This window comes from Astyanax mexicanus, chromosome 21, assembly GCF_023375975.1.
Source record: "Astyanax mexicanus isolate ESR-SI-001 chromosome 21, AstMex3_surface, whole genome shotgun sequence".
NCBI classification, from domain to species: Eukaryota; Metazoa; Chordata; class Actinopteri; order Characiformes; family Acestrorhamphidae; genus Astyanax; species Astyanax mexicanus.
The window spans coordinates 40,479,364-40,495,695 of record NC_064428.1 but is presented as its reverse complement, the minus strand read 5'-3'; the positions used below and the strand labels follow the sequence as shown (position 1 = coordinate 40,495,695).

General features: G+C 40.3%; 1 protein-coding gene across 1 annotated transcript; it reads left to right on the top strand.

Moving 5' to 3' along the window:
* The first annotated feature begins 6,805 nt into the window (after positions 1-6,805).
* Positions 6,806-15,977, top strand: LOC111194123 (uncharacterized). Its single transcript, XM_022677385.2, has one exon. The coding sequence runs from the start codon at positions 8,532-8,534 to the stop codon at positions 14,475-14,477; it is 5,946 nt and encodes a 1,981-aa protein (XP_022533106.2). The 5' UTR covers positions 6,806-8,531; the 3' UTR covers positions 14,478-15,977.
* Positions 15,978-16,332: the final 355 nt, after the last annotated feature.

Genomic DNA, 16,332 nt, shown 5'->3' with positions numbered 1-16,332 from the left:
TAAAGAGAGAGAGAGAAACAAAGAGAAGCGTTGCTATTTTGTTTAATCCTCCTCTTCCTGTGCTCAGATTGACTCCAGACCCACTGATCTCAGCAGGAGGAGGAATCAGGGAGTTCTGAATAAACCCTGGAGTAATAAATGTGAAGATTCGGCTCAGATCCTCTCATTAAAATCTGTTATTACACATTAATTAGTGTATTATTACAGTTGAAGTGATGTCAGTTTGAGACAGCATAATGCAGTCATTCTTTCATTTAATATAAATCTACCCATTGTACAGGTTCTGAAAATGTATATATATAGAGTTAAAATATATTTCTAACCCTTCTGCTATCCTCAAACTTAGTAATACCCTTTATTCTGTGGGTGAATATGATCCCAGCAATTTACACCTCCAGAAAATTACTACAGTTAAAGATAAATAAACATCTTAGCAAATTTTCCCACCAGTTTCTTTATGTTTATTTGACAGATTTCCATTGGTTCTGACATTATTGTAAGTGTTTTATTAGTAATATATAAGTATTTTAAGTATTGTGTTGTTATGTCAGGTCCTAAAGTTAAGGGCACATTTAGAGAAGAATTACAAAAATGAGTTTCAAAGTGACCTTATCAATCTTACCACACAAATATGTGTAAAATATTGATATTTCTTATGTTTAATGCCAATAAAACAGCCTTAATAAAACAGACATTGATGTAGAAACATGTGAAACATTTTATTTTTCACTTATTCTCTTCATCAAACTAAGAAAATACAATAAACATGAATCACAAAACTAATGTCAACGATTTTTTTCAGAGGCTTTAAACACTAAACGAAGTCAAATTTGCCTTAAATATAATAGGAGGGTTAATGGGATAAAGAGTATAGCTGGTAACTTTAATGTGTTCAATTTAGAAATAATAAAAATTTGGCCTTGAAATCCTTCAATAATGTATACAGAGGTGCCAATTAAAGTGTGAAAAATACAGTAGTACTGTGTATAAGTACTGAATATATAGGGTTAAAAATAGGATTGCAATGTTGTATTGAAGTGTGTGTATAGTGATGTAGTGGGTTTTATTTGCATGCTAAGAGTGTATACAAATGTTTTAAGATGTTTTAGTGCTGTTAATTAATTAACTAATAGAAATTCTTTAAAAAAACATAATTACATTGACTTCCAGTAAATATTAGGAAGGGTTTATCTCTCTGTAAGGTTACTGTTTTGGAGATATGTTCATGCATGGGTTTTGAAGGTGTTTGGGGTTTTTATATGACGTATTGAGTGTTAAAAGAATTAGATGTTCTCATGTGTCTATATAGAGCAGGTGTTGATGTGCAGTGGGTTTGTTAGTGTGGGTGGTTTGGGTGTATTTTCAGCAAGTTGTTTTTTTGTTCTTTGTTGTTATAATAATAATAATGGAGTAGCGTTGAACACAGCCGGTAAAAACCACACAAAGGTTTCACTGCTGCTGCTGAACGTGGTTTCCATCTCTCAAACGTATTGTTATAAGAGCCAGGTGTTAAATGACAAAAAAATAAAGTTCCTTCTTGAAACTAGATCAGTGTTAACATTGGAAATAATGCACCAAGATGTTGATAATATGTGCACTGCAAAAAAATATATTGGCAAAAAGTAGACAAAATATATGTAAATTAAAATTTAAAAAACAATCTCGCAATAATGGGAAGCTATTTTTTCTTAGTAAAATTTCCTAAAATAAGCTTAAATCACAAAATCTCAAAATGATGCAATCTGGTGGAGATGGTACTGGGAATCTTGGAAACCTTTGCTGTGTGGGGGGGAGCATTATCCTGCTGAAAAATGCTAAATCCACACCAGCAGTTTATAGTGTGAACTCTTTAGTCCAGACCGGCATTTTACAATGTAAACTCTTCAGTCCACACCAGCAGTTTACAGTGTGAAATCTTTATTCCACAACAGCAGTTTACAGTGTGAACTCTTTAGTCCACACCAGCAGTTTACAGTGTGAACTCTTTAGTCCACACCAGCAGTTTACAGTGTGAACTCTTTAGTCCACACCAGCAGTTTACAGTGTGAACTCTTTAGTCCACACCAGCAGTTTACAGTGTGAACTCTTCAGTCCACACCAGCAGTTTACAGTGTGAAATCTTTATTCCACAACAGCAGTTTACAGTGTGAACTCTTCAGTCCACACCAGCAGTTTACAGTGTGAAATCTTTATTCCACAACAGCAGTTTACAGTGTGAACTCTTCAGTCCAGGTCAGTCATAATATTTTTTATCATTGCTGTTATACTTACCAGAAAAAGTAAGTCAATATAAAGTTACTGTAATAATACTATAATAATTCATAACAGTCATGTTGTATGTGCTGTATCAACAAACAGGCTCAATACAGTTGCACTAAAAGAAAGTTTCATATACCTTATAACAATAAACGTTCTTAGAACAATTGATATCAGGGCCGCCGCTCTGCATACGCAGACAACGCAGCCAGCGTTAGGCCTCAACCATTTTGCAGTTGCAGGGAGCCAAATTGACTGAGAATGAAATGTGTTGAAATTATGACATTATTAAATTTAAAACCCAATGTGAATTATTTATGATACGCTCATCTTTTTTGTCTTTAAACATTGCATAGGGCACCTACTCTACTACTTAAAAGCGGCACGTTATTATTTTTGTGCATAATATAATGCCCCCACCCCTATTGCCTGAAATGGCACGGCTCGGTTTGCTCTGTTGGTTGTTGCCAGATGTGACATTTTCCAGTCAAATAAATAATCAAAAAATGCATGGAGGCGCTAAATCTTGCGCATGTTTAACCATTTTTAAAGTGTATGTGGCCATTCTATACAAAAACTTGTCCAGTGCAATATTTGTGTAAGTTAAAAACTTAAAATAAAATAAACAAATAGGATGAAAAATCGTAACTTATCTGGCAACCTTAGTCCTAACTAAAGTAGCAACGCTACTTGAGTTTGGCAGGAGACAAGTTCACCGCGCGAAGTTGCTACTAAATGGTAATTCAACTATGAAGCGACGGTTTGAGTCTGGAGCTGAGAAGAAGAAAAAGAAGCAGAAAGATGAGGCCCATGCATCCCTTTCTGGTGAGTAACTTCGATGATAAAGGTTTAAATAGTTTTGATTACTTCATGTTCAGTGGTGTTGCCTGAGCTAGTTACGTTGGCTTTGCTGATTTGGTAGCTTTAAACGCTTAACTAGAAACTAATCTGGGTATTGCAAGGCACGTGGCACGTTTGCAAATAGTAGTAGTGTAGTTTGAAGATTTTTAGTGAATTTAATAAAAAATTAATAAACAGAGTAGCCTACCTATTGACTAATGCCGTCAGTGCACTATCCAAATGGTCTGTATGACAGCAGGATCAGACAGCTCTATAGATTTTGACAGGCTGATATAAATACACCACGAATATAAACGATAATTTCATAACCTTTAAGGCTGGCTTGTGTAAATGACGTGTCCACTGCTTAAAATAGACATGCATGGTTTCATTTATTATTTATACATTATAAATACTACTCTTGTGCTGTTCTTCACTGTTATTGGCCTTACTTATAACGTTGTAAATATTCACAGTTACATGTGTAATTTTAATAAATAGTAAAATTTTGCGTAAACCTTTTGTGTTTGTGTGTGTGTGTTTTTTTTTTTTTGGGGGGGGGGAGGGGGGGGGGGGAGGCCTCCCTGACCAGTTATGCTTAGGGCCTCCAAAACCTTAGCAGCGGCCCTGATTGATATGTCAAGTTATCTAGATGGTCTTACAACATATTCATTTAATGCTTAAATGTTCTGGTGACATCACTGTAATGTCACTTGTGCAAATGTTTTAATGTTTAGTTTTGGGAATGTTACTTTTAACATTCCCATGATGTTAGTATTTGACTAGCTTGGATTTTTATGAAAGAAACTTTCTAATAACCTTGTGAAGCAAACCTTTATTAGTGTATGTCACACAGTTTTAAAATGTTCCCAGAACATTATTTGTGTAGCATAAGAGGCTAACCATCCTGGAATCTTTGTAAAACATTGATAATCATTCTGATAACGTTATAATGCAAACCATTGTTATGTCACATGTTTTTAGAATGTTTCCAGAACATTATTTATGTAATGCTACAGACTAAACTGCATTATTTCACACGTTTTCAGAATTTTGCAGAAACATTACTTTATTTGTGTAACACTACAGGTTAACGTTCCTAAAACCTTTGTTAAAATACTTGCTAAATGTTCTAATAATGTACTCTGTTAGCTGGGAGCACCTTTTTTCAATCCTTTGAGTGTAATCGAGTTCAACGTTGTGCTGAAAGCTGTGAGATTGTGAAGAAACTGTTTTTGGTTCCAAATATGGCTCAGGATGTTTCGACCAATCAGAGCGCAGAGCTATTCTCATCTGTCTTTAAGAGCTTTCTCTAAAGAGGCTTCGGTTGGTAGCGGCGCTGCTGTTTTCCCTTGTTTACCAGACATTAGCGGAGCCAGACTGAAGGCCTGCTTTAAAATGTCCTTTATAGAGGATTAGAAGCACACACATTCATACACACACACTTATATACACATAGAGATACACACTCGTACACAGTCACACACACACACACCTTGTGATTTGTGGTTTCTAAATGCAGTGGCTGGGATCACATTTCTCCTGCAAAGTGAATTTTCCACACAGTTTAGCCACTTTAGAGACCAGTGTGTGTGTGTGTGTGTGTGTGTCCTAAGAGTATTGCATCTGTATTGCGTAAGTGAATGTGCATTCTGCATAGGCAGCTAAAGTGAAAGAAGAAGAGCAGAAAAGAAGCCCAGAAAATAACAGGAAAAAGAAGTTTCTGCAACAGCAGAAAAGAAATCCATCCATATTCAATTCCTCAGTCTTTAGATTCTCATAAGACTATCCTATTTCTGGAGTTTTGTTTGTTTATCTTGTTAACAGAAAACACAGGAGCTCCACTGACTGAATACAACCTAAACAGACATCAACATTCAGACGTTCATCGCTATCTCGGAAACACAGGCGCGCCGAGCAAAGCGTACCCCCTACTTATTACACACACATGAACACACAGCAGCACAAACCCAACTTTTACATCAACAATAAACAGAATAGTAAATAAAATAACTTTGCTGTTCCCGTAAATGAGCTGCTGGAGCTCCTTCACAGCGTCAACCAGCAGCTCAGTTTCCTCTGCTGAGAAGCGTTTGTTGGACACGTCCAGGTTGCTAGAATTTTCCCTCGGGGATCAATAACGTATCTATCTATCTACTGATTTTTTTATAATACAGTACTCATGTAGTTTGGTTTTCTTTTGCTAAACATATGTTTATGTTTTTGCCTCTACCTGCACTGTTTGTTATGCTTTTTGCTTTTTGTGCGAAAATAAGATATAAATTCAACTTTAAAACAGAAAAGGTGAGGGTGGTATGTAAAAATCTGATTTAAATAATATTTAAAACAGTGTTTTTGATATTTTCTTTGGCTTTACTTTGATTGCAGACAGTATGAACTCCCCAAAACTTCAACTGCTCAACTTTTAATTCAACAATTAACTTATTAATAAACATGAATTCCAGACCTGAAACACAGTCCAAAACATTCCAGAAGTTTGGGCAGGGACAAATTAGAGGTAATAAGGTAGAAATAAAATAAAATAAATAAAAAACAGTAAATATCTGATTATAGTGTACATATGTTATAATCTGATTTTAGTTTCCAGTTATGAAGACGGTTTCAGTGTAGAAAGCTATGCTTCAGTGTATCTCTGGTGACATCACCCTCATCCAGCATGACCGTCATATGACCATCAGAATGAGCATGACTGTGGTCAACTGTGCTAACCATGCTAGCTGTGCTAACCGCTAGCTGTCTTACCACTCGCTTACTGCTGAGCAGCCACTACTCACTGCTGTTACTAGCCAATGTCTGTGTTTATGTACATTTGCACATCAATGTCAGCAACGGGTGCTACTTAATTTTTATAGCCTTTAAATCTTTGGACATGTAGTGTACATGTTTTTAGACAGCAGTGACATTAACGTAGTGAGGTGTGAGGTGTGTGTGTATGTGTGTGTGTCGTGTGATCAACTGTTTCTCAGTTCTGCGAAACACTTCGTTTTTTACACTTCCTGTGTGGACGTACGCAGTGGTGGTGGCATTGCTATGGAAACGTTGCATAATGTTGCCAACAGAGAAGTGCATTTCATTTTGTTTTAGTCATTGAGGATAGCAAGTGATAAAGTGTTTCAGGTGTTATTTTTTCCGTTTATTGTAGATTAATACTAAAGTCACCCAAACTATGAAGAAAAATACACATGAAATTATTTAATAAGCAAAAACAAACCAGAAAAAAAGTTTACTGGAATTAAGGCTTTCAGTTAACAGCTGTGCTGAACTCATCAAGAGTTTATTAAACTTGAATTTCTTACCTCTTTTTTTAAGAAATTTGAAAGTATCCTCAAGTGCAGTCACTGCAAAGACAATCAAAAATGTTATAATGATGTAACTGGCAATCATCAGGACTGCCCGATGAAAGGAAGAGCAAGAGTTTTCTCTGTTTTACAGAATAGGTTCATCAGAGTTATCACAGAGTTAACAGCCCCGCAAATAAAAGCACTTTAAAGTTACTACATGATTACTTATGTGTTCCTTCATAGTCAGGATGAATTGTCTAATTCTGAAAGCAGGAAGATAGGTGTGATTTTTGAGGATTCTTAAAGGCAGGTAGAAACTGGTCGTTGGTCAAGGTGAAGTGATATAGCATCAGAGTCTCCTGGCAGAACTTGCCAAGCTTATATATATATATATATATATATATGTAGCCCTGGGCAAAAATATACCCTTTAATGTTTTTACTGTGTAAATCAGTTCTATTAGACACTGTCACTTTAAGAATCAGTAAGTTAGTTAGACTGCAACTTGTTCCTAATGTTTTGGAGAGCAGTCAGAGTTAACTATTGGATAAATACTGTGTCTGTCAAGATTCCTCTGTTCTGATTGGTGGGGGAGGGACTTGAGGGAGCAGGAGGGTAGTGTGCGGGAGAGAGATGCGAGAGAGCGCGGGAGACGAGGGAGAGGAGAGGGAACTAGTAGGAGAAGTACACGAAAGTGGAGCAAAAAGTTATATTTTGAGTGTAACAACCCTTTATTTCAGTAATAAGGGTGAGACCAAGATATATTATCTCGGTTAAGCAGTGTTACGTGAGTTATAATTGTGTTTTGCACCGTGTTTAAGGACTGAAGCACTGTAGTTAGCTGCTCGAGTAAGCTAACTGGCTAATTATGCTAGTTCAGTGTGACGGAGCTAGCTAGCGCTCAGGACTGATTCACTCTGCGCGGTTCGGGCGGGAAGAAGACGCCATAGCCAAGGTCAGATAGACCCCCTGTGACCAGGTAAAGCAGTGTGGGTCCTCTGACGAAGATTTCTGCCTCCACCGTGCCTCTGATCCGCCTGGTTCTCCGTTCCTGTTCTTCTAAAGACTCCGAACTGTAAGCTAAACATCTCCCAAGTTGCTGAAGGGGCTAGCCGAGTAGCCACGCCGCACCCAAGCATCATACAGGCCTGCAACATTTGTTATTTTGGAGTGTGTGTGTGTGTGTGTGTGTGTGTGGGGCGCCCCTCACTAGATAAGTTTAATTCTCTATTTTGTGTATAATTCTGAGTTAAGTCAGCAGAAAGTGTTGATTCTCTGAGTGAAATTGATAAAGTTAAGTCTTAGCCTAATTTCATTACAGTGTACTTTCAAGAAAGCTACATTCCAGTTTTAAGGGGTGTTTATGAGCTGAAATAAGCTGCAATATTTCGTACAGTGAGAAGGTCAGAGCTCTGTTTTTTATTTAATTTGTTACCACCTTATTTCTTTACTGAAGACAATTTTATTTAAGGTTTAAGCACTTTATTTTGTGTATTTTGTGTTTGTTTTTCTAAAATTGTGAGTTGTGGGGTTTATTTAAATATAATATTGTATTTTGTATATTTTATAATAATACATAAATCCTAAAACATAACATTGAGATAATAAGAAATAATAAGAAATATACATCTATAAAGCTAATTCATAAAACCCTAAAAGTTGTGTCTGGTTTAATTCATTTATCTTAAACTATTCATTAATAATACAAGTTGGATATTTTATTTTGTGTTTAAAATCTGAACACTAATTCTTAACATCGAACCCTAGCCTCACCCGCTATAGATATATAGAGAAGTATCACCAGATAGTGGGCACGAGTGCTACATAAAATGGAGGCACCGCTGGGATGGTTAAAATAAGTTTGTAGTATAAGATCTTAAAATCCCAAAGAACTAAGTTATTAAAAAGGAATTACTGTAAGGTGATATTGTAAAATAGTGATATAAAATAGTTTAGTAAAACCAGACACACTAGTTTCATTTAAGCTTTAAAGTTTCTTCTAAAACAGTCCATAAACAGTATTTGAAATATTTCATTTGAGTTCTGAACCTTTATCGCAGCTAGTCAGATTTAAAATAATTTAAAAACAATCTGAATATTTACAGTCTGACAAAGTTAGTCACAACCCAGAGCATGGCACAACTTCACCATTGGTGTAAAGGGGAAGGCATCAACCCTGAAAATGCCTTGTTGGTGAAAGACATTCCTGACGACACCGAAGTCAGCTTCATTGAAGAAACCCTCGAGTCTGTAAAAACACTTGGACGAGTCAGAGTGCGAGGCAGGATGTATGATCCCCAGCTTGAGAGTTTAACAGTCCTGTGTGAATGTCGTGAAAAAGTGAATGTCAAGAGACTACCACTAGATGTGCTGCCTTCAGGCACTGATAGGCCTTGGAGATTGGTTGGAGCCTCAGCTGAGTGCACAACTGAGCGAGACAAACCAGATGGGAACCCTGTTTTGAACCAAGCAGAACTAACGCAGACATGTACTCCTGATGCCATCATTCGAGCAGTTGGAGAATTGATGGACAAGCAAGGCAGATTCTCAGGTGAGAGCAGTGCATATAGGAGATTACGTACGTTCTCTGGAGTCATGCCTACTCCACTTGGTGAAGAGCAGCTAGACAGCTGGTTAGAGCAAGCCCGTCTTATGGTTGACACCTGTGAAAGACCAGATAAAGAGAAACGAATGCGAATTTTGGAGAGCCTGAAAGGTCCAGCATCTGAAATTGCGCAGGCTGTTCGATTCAACGACTCAGATGCATCCTCCCGAGAGTACATTGATGCTATTGAGAATGCTTTTGGCACCCCAGAGACTGGGGAGGAGCTTTACTTTGCATTCAGGCACCTTTGCCAGAAACCAGGGGAAAAACTTTCTGAATTTCTAAGACGTATTGAGAAAGCTCTGAACAAAGTTGTACAGAGAAGTGGTCTCCCAGCCTCTGCTGCTAATGGAGCACGTCTAGAACAACTCATTAAAGGTGCAACTGCATCTGACCTGATGCTTTTGAATCTGAGACTAAGAGAAAGGAGGAACAGTCCACCTAATTTCTTACAGCTGTTGAATGAAATCCGCTTAGAAGAAGGATATGAAGCTTCACGAAACAAGCTGAGTTCAACAATGACATCTGTCCAAGTGAAGAGTGCGAGGGCACATTCAAATGAGATGCAAGGTCTTCAAGATGAGATAAGAGAATTGAGACAACAAGTTAGTGACTACACTTCTCTGCAGCCAGTACAAACCTTAGCTGCTGAAGTGCATTTGCCCCCTAGTTTTAAGACTGAATCCTCAGGGGATGACAAGAAAGTGAATGCATTGAAAAAAGAAGTGAAGAAGCTGCGTAAACAGGTCAAAGTAATGGCTGTCAAGCCAGCCACTGAGAGGTCTGCTCACAAGCTGCCATCTTCCAATTTCAACCAGTCAAGCTCATTGTCAACCCGAAGCCACAGTGACTTTTTCTGCTATCGTTGTGGTGATGATGGACATGTATCAGCCAAGTGTCAAGCTCCAGAAGACCCTCAGAAGGTGATTCAGAAATTCATTCATGCACGGCATGCCGCAAAGGATGGAAAGAGAGAATCAACAGTTTGTTCTGAGGAAGACTCCTCCAAGATCCATGTAAACCGAGGGGTTGTAAGAGGAAAGTCAAACTGTATACCCAGAGGGTTAGTAGGACCTCCATCTTTGGTCCAAGTGAAAGTTGCTGGAAAGCCGTGTACTGCTCTCATCGATAGTGGCTCACAAGTGACAATTGTCTTTGAAAGCTGGTATTCACAGCATCTAGCTCACAAGCCTCTTCATCCGTTGAGTGGTCTGTTCATCTGGGGTCTGAGTGGCTCTGATGATAGTTATCCATACCGTGGCTACATCCAAGTTGACTTAGAACTTCCAAAGAACATGTCCAGCATTAAAGGGCCCATCACTGTTCTTGCTCTAGTGTGCCCTGATCCTCGTTGTTCTGATAGTGTGCCAATTCTACTGGGCACCAATGTTCACACAATTCGTCCTTTCAACTCAGTCAACAAAAAGTCCAATTCCGACCAAGTGTGCTCTATGAGAGTATGTGCTGTTGCTCCATCTACAGTGCAACCCAGCCCAAGTACAAGAGCTGCTGCTTCTGCTGGGGACAGAGTGGCTGATGTTAGATGGCCTGGGCCTGGTCCTCTAGTTGTTCCTGCCACAAGTGACCACATTGCAATTTGTAAAGTCAAAGAAACTCAGTCACTGGAGAAGAGTATCCTCATCACAGAGCGTGCTTCATCGTTCGCTCTGCCCACAAGTGTGTTAGTACAGCCCACAGTGTTGTTCTCATCCACACTGGACAAGAACAAATTCTTAGTCATGCTGAGGAATGAGTCTCTTAAAGATGTTTCCATTCCGTCTGGTACTATCCTCGCTCACCTTCAGGCAGTAGACACTGTAACAGTAGCACAGCCAGACAAGTCAAAGGTTCGTCAACAAATAGACCCTGTGGTATTTGATTTTGCCAACTCACCGATTCCAGAAGAGTGGAAAGAGAGACTTTCTAAGAAACTAGCACAAAGAGTAAACGTCTTCTCATTGGAGGAATGGGATGTTGGTCTGGCAAGAGGGGTGGAGCATAGAATTAGACTGCGTGATGATAAGCCATTCCGGGAGAGGTCCCGCCGTATAGCGCCTGCTGACCTAGATGATCTGCGTCGACACTTGCAAGGCCTGTTAGCTGCAGGAATCATAAAGGAGTCAAGGAGCCCTTATGCATCTCCCATCGTCCTGGCAAGAAAGAAGTCTGGCCAGTTACGCATGTGTGTGGACTACAGGACTTTGAATCGACACACCATTCCTGATCAGTATGTCGTACCACGTATTGATGAAGCACTGGATTGTTTAAGTGGTAGTAAGTGGTTCTCTGTTCTGGATTTACGTAGTGGATACTATCAGATCCCTATGGCAGATGAAGACAAAGAGAAGACTGCTTTCATATGCCCACTCGGATTCTTTCAGTTCCAGAGAATGCCACAAGGGGTCACTGGGGCCCCAGCGACCTTTCAACGTCTCATGGAGAGGGCAGTAGGTGACATGCACATGCTGGAAGTGATAGTATACCTCGATGACCTGATCGTGTTCGGGAAAAGCTTGGCAGAGCATGAAGAACGCTTACTGAAAGTCCTTGACAGATTGGAGGAGAGTGGGCTGAAGTTGTCCATCGATAAGTGTCAGTTCTGTCGTTCCCAAGTGACATATGTGGGACACATTGTGTCGGAGCAGGGCATTGCAACAGATCCTGCTAAGATTGAGGCAGTGGCTGCCTGGAAGCAACCCACTGATCTTGCTTCTCTTCAGTCATTCTTGGGGTTCTGTGGGTATTATCGACGTTTCATTAAAAGCTATTCCATCATCGTCCGACCTCTCACAGAGTTGACCAAGGGATACCCACCCACACAGAAGGGCAGAAAGTCATCCAAGACTGCAGGTGACAAAACCTACTTCAAGATCAAAGAACCTTTTGGTGACCGGTGGGATGAGTCATGCACCCAAGCGTTCAACCAGATAATTCACTGCCTCACTCATGCACCTGTTCTTGCTTTTGCCGACCCAGCCAAGCCCTATGTTCTCCATATAGATGCCAGTCTGCATGGTTTAGGTGCTGTTCTTAACCAAGAGTACCCAGAGGGGCTCAGGCCAGTTGCTTTTGCAAGCAGAAAGCTCAGTTCGTCAGAGAAGAACTACCCCGTCCACCAGCTTGAATTCCTAGCATTAAAATGGGCGGTGGTTGACAAGTTTCATGATTATCTGTATGGGGCAAGCTTCACCGTTAGAACTGATAACAACCCCCTAACATACGTTCTCACCACTGCAAAGTTAAATGCGACTGGTCATCGCTGGCTTGCTGCACTCTCAGCATATAATTTCACAGTCCAGTACAGGCCAGGGTGTCACAATATTGATGCAGACTCTCTGTCCAGAAACGTGTTCTCCAAGGAGAGTGGGGAATGGCGAGACATGTCCTCTGACAGCATTAAAGCTCTCTGCAAGCAAGTGCGCTGTGCACAGGATGGAATTTCCCCCAACTGTGCTGTGTTTCTGGGAATCGCTCCTGCTGCCATCCCAGACTGCTATGCATTCCCAACTCATTTGAACACTGGTTGTTTAGAGCTGCAAAGTTCAACTCACCTTAAAAACGCCCAAGACTCAGATCCCATAATTGCACCGATCAAGAAATCCCTCATTGAGGGGAGCTTGCAAATGGGTGACAAGGGAGAGTCACGTGAGACTGCGTTGCTGAGAAGAGAAGGACCACGGTTGAGAATAATTGATGGATTACTCTACAGAGTTGTGAAGAGGACGCTAGGCACAGACGTGAGACAGCTCGTCTTACCCAAGGTCTACTTTCCCATGGTGTTGAGATCCCTCCATGATGAGTGTGGCCATTTAGGTGTAGAGAAGACAGCTGAGCTGATAAGAAACCGGTTCTATTGGCCGAAGATGAGCGCTGACATCGAGCAGTATGTCAAGAACTGTGGGCGATGCATTGCCCGGAAAACCTTACCTCAGAGAGCAGCTCCTCTGAATAAGATCCCGAGCCAAGGCCCATTAGACCTAGTGTGCATCGATTTCTTATCACTCGAGCCAGATACTCAGGGATTTGGCAGTATACTTGTGGTGACTGATAGTTTCACCCGTTACGCACAGGCCTTCCCGACAAAAGACCAAAAAGCTTCCACTGTTGCCAAAGTTCTGTTCGAGAAGTACTTTGTTCATTATGGTCTTCCGGCTCGGATACACTCAGACCAAGGGCGTGATTTCGAGTCCAAGTTGATCCATGAGCTTCTGAGAATGTTGGGCATCCAAAAATCTCGCACTACACCTTATCACCCTCAGGGAGACCCTCAACCAGAGAGGTTCAACAGAACATTGCTCTCCATGTTAGGCACTCTAGATCCAAGACAGAAGCAAAGGTGGAGCCAGAAGATCAGTCAGTTAGTGCATGCTTACAACTGCACACGTAACGATGCCACTGGCTACTCCCCTTACCTGCTCATGTTTGGCAGAGAGGCTCGTCTCCCTGTGGATCTTTGTTTCGGGGTTGGTCCTGAAGGGGAAGATAACATTTCTTACCAGAACTATGTTGCGAGGCTGAGATCGGAACTTCATGATGCGTACAAGCTGGCCACGGATGCAGCTGTGAAGAACCATGAACGGAACAAGAAATTCTACGACAGATTGGTAAAGGAACAGGTCTTGGCGAAAGGAGACCGTGTGTTACTCAGAAACTTTGGTGTCACAGGCAAGCACAAGCTACAGAACAAGTGGAGAATCATGCCATATGTCATTGTTGGAAAGATGGAAAATCTGCCTGTCTACAGAGTCAAGCCAGAAAGTGGTGGTGGAGAGGTGAAAACAGTTCATCGAAATCATCTGCTGCCTATTGGATGTCTGGTAAGAATGCCGGTGGATGAAGACGCACAAAGTCTGCCTAAAAGACCTGTGACAAGAAGACAGCAGAGACAAAGAGAGAGCCAGACAGCTTCTGGTGGTGAGCTTCAAGATAGAGAGGTCGTACTAAGCGCTGATGAATCAGAGGATTCTGAAATTGTAACTTTTTATCCTGTGGCCTTTGACAGTGAACAGATATTGCATGACTTACTGCAGTGTCCTGATCTGCGTGCTAGAGTTCAAGAATCAAGTGCCACTGATGGTCACAAGATATCTTCAGCAAACTGCACTGAAAGAGCTGTTGAGACAAGAGATGATACTGATCATACTCCTGAAGTTGTGGATGCTGAGACAAATCCAACTTTGGATCCTGTTCCAGAGACTGATCTAGCAGGAGGAGTTGAAGCTGAGAGTGTACAGGAGAGTGTCGAAGCGGACATGCCAAGCACAAGGCCAAGTAGAGAAAAGAGACCAGTACAAAGACTTACCTATGATGAGCTTGGGGAACCATCAAGTTATCCCCTCAACACTCTGAGCATGGGTGTGTTGGTAGGATATGGCACCTATTTAGATGCCAAGAACTGCTCAAGCCAAACTATATGGTGTCACCCTATGGCATTGTGTTCTGGTTGTGCAAAGAAAACCAAACAAAAACTATAGCTAGCTTATGTAAGCTTAACAGTAGCTCACCCTCATGTTTGATGAGGACATCAAAATTCTAGAAGGGGGAGAGTGTAGCCCTGGGCAAAAATATACCCTTTAATGTTTTTACTGTGTAAATCAGTTCTATTAGACACTGTCACTTTAAGAATCAGTAAGTTAGTTAGACTGCAACTTGTTCCTAATGTTTTGGAGAGCAGTCAGAGTTAACTATTGGATAAATACTGTGTCTGTCAAGATTCCTCTGTTCTGATTGGTGGGGGAGGGACTTGAGGGAGCAGGAGGGTAGTGTGCGGGAGAGAGATGCGAGAGAGCGCGGGAGACGAGGGAGAGGAGAGGGAACTAGTAGGAGAAGTACACGAAAGTGGAGCAAAAAGTTATATTTTGAGTGTAACAACCCTTTATTTCAGTAATAAGGGTGAGACCAAGATATATTATCTCGGTTAAGCAGTGTTACGTGAGTTATAATTGTGTTTTGCACCGTGTTTAAGGACTGAAGCACTGTAGTTAGCTGCTCGAGTAAGCTAACTGGCTAATTATGCTAGTTCAGTGTGACGGAGCTAGCTAGCGCTCAGGACTGATTCACTCTGCGCGGTTCGGGCGGGAAGAAGACGCCATAGCCAAGGTCAGATAGACCCCCTGTGACCAGGTAAAGCAGTGTGGGTCCTCTGACGAAGATTTCTGCCTCCACCGTGCCTCTGATCCGCCTGGTTCTCCGTTCCTGTTCTTCTAAAGACTCCGAACTGTAAGCTAAACATCTCCCAAGTTGCTGAAGGGGCTAGCCGAGTAGCCACGCCGCACCCAAGCATCATACAGGCCTGCAACATTTGTTATTTTGGAGTGTGTGTGTGTGTGTGTGTGTGTGTGGGGCGCCCCTCACTAGATAAGTTTAATTCTCTATTTTGTGTATAATTCTGAGTTAAGTCAGCAGAAAGTGTTGATTCTCTGAGTGAAATTGATAAAGTTAAGTCTTAGCCTAATTTCATTACAGTGTACTTTCAAGAAAGCTACATTCCAGTTTTAAGGGGTGTTTATGAGCTGAAATAAGCTGCAATATTTCGTACAGTGAGAAGGTCAGAGCTCTGTTTTTTATTTAATTTGTTACCACCTTATTTCTTTACTGAAGACAATTTTATTTAAGGTTTAAGCACTTTATTTTGTGTATTTTGTGTTTGTTTTTCTAAAATTGTGAGTTGTGGGGTTTATTTAAATATAATATTGTATTTTGTATATTTTATAATAATACATAAATCCTAAAACATAACATTGAGATAATAAGAAATAATAAGAAATATACATCTATAAAGCTAATTCATAAAACCCTAAAAGTTGTGTCTGGTTTAATTCATTTATCTTAAACTATTCATTAATAATACAAGTTGGATATTTTATTTTGTGTTTAAAATCTGAACACTAATTCTTAACATCGAACCCTAGCCTCACCCGCTATAGATATATAGAGAAGTATCACCAGATAGTGGGCACGAGTGCTACATATATATATATATATATATATATATATATATATATATATATATATATATATATATATATATATATATTTTTTTTTTGCAGATGAAATCAAAGCGATAAATGAGGTCCTGCAACCAGTGGCCTACCTTTCCTGAAATTACGCCATGCATGTGCCCTATTTAAACAGGACTATGCTTGTCCAAATGCTGCTGGCATTTCAAGAGCTTGTATTGAAGATGCTATGAAGATACTATACCATGTGCACCTATATCTCCAGACCTATCCTTGATTGAACATGTATAGGATGCTGCTATTGTTTATACTATCAAAAAAGGAACATTAGGAACCTCTACAACTCTCTACATGCTGAGAAGTTTTGCAT

Coding starts and splice junctions, on each gene's coding strand:
- LOC111194123 (XM_022677385.2), top strand. CDS start 8,532: ATGGCACAACTTCACCATTGGTGTAAAGGGGAAGGCATCAACCCTGAA.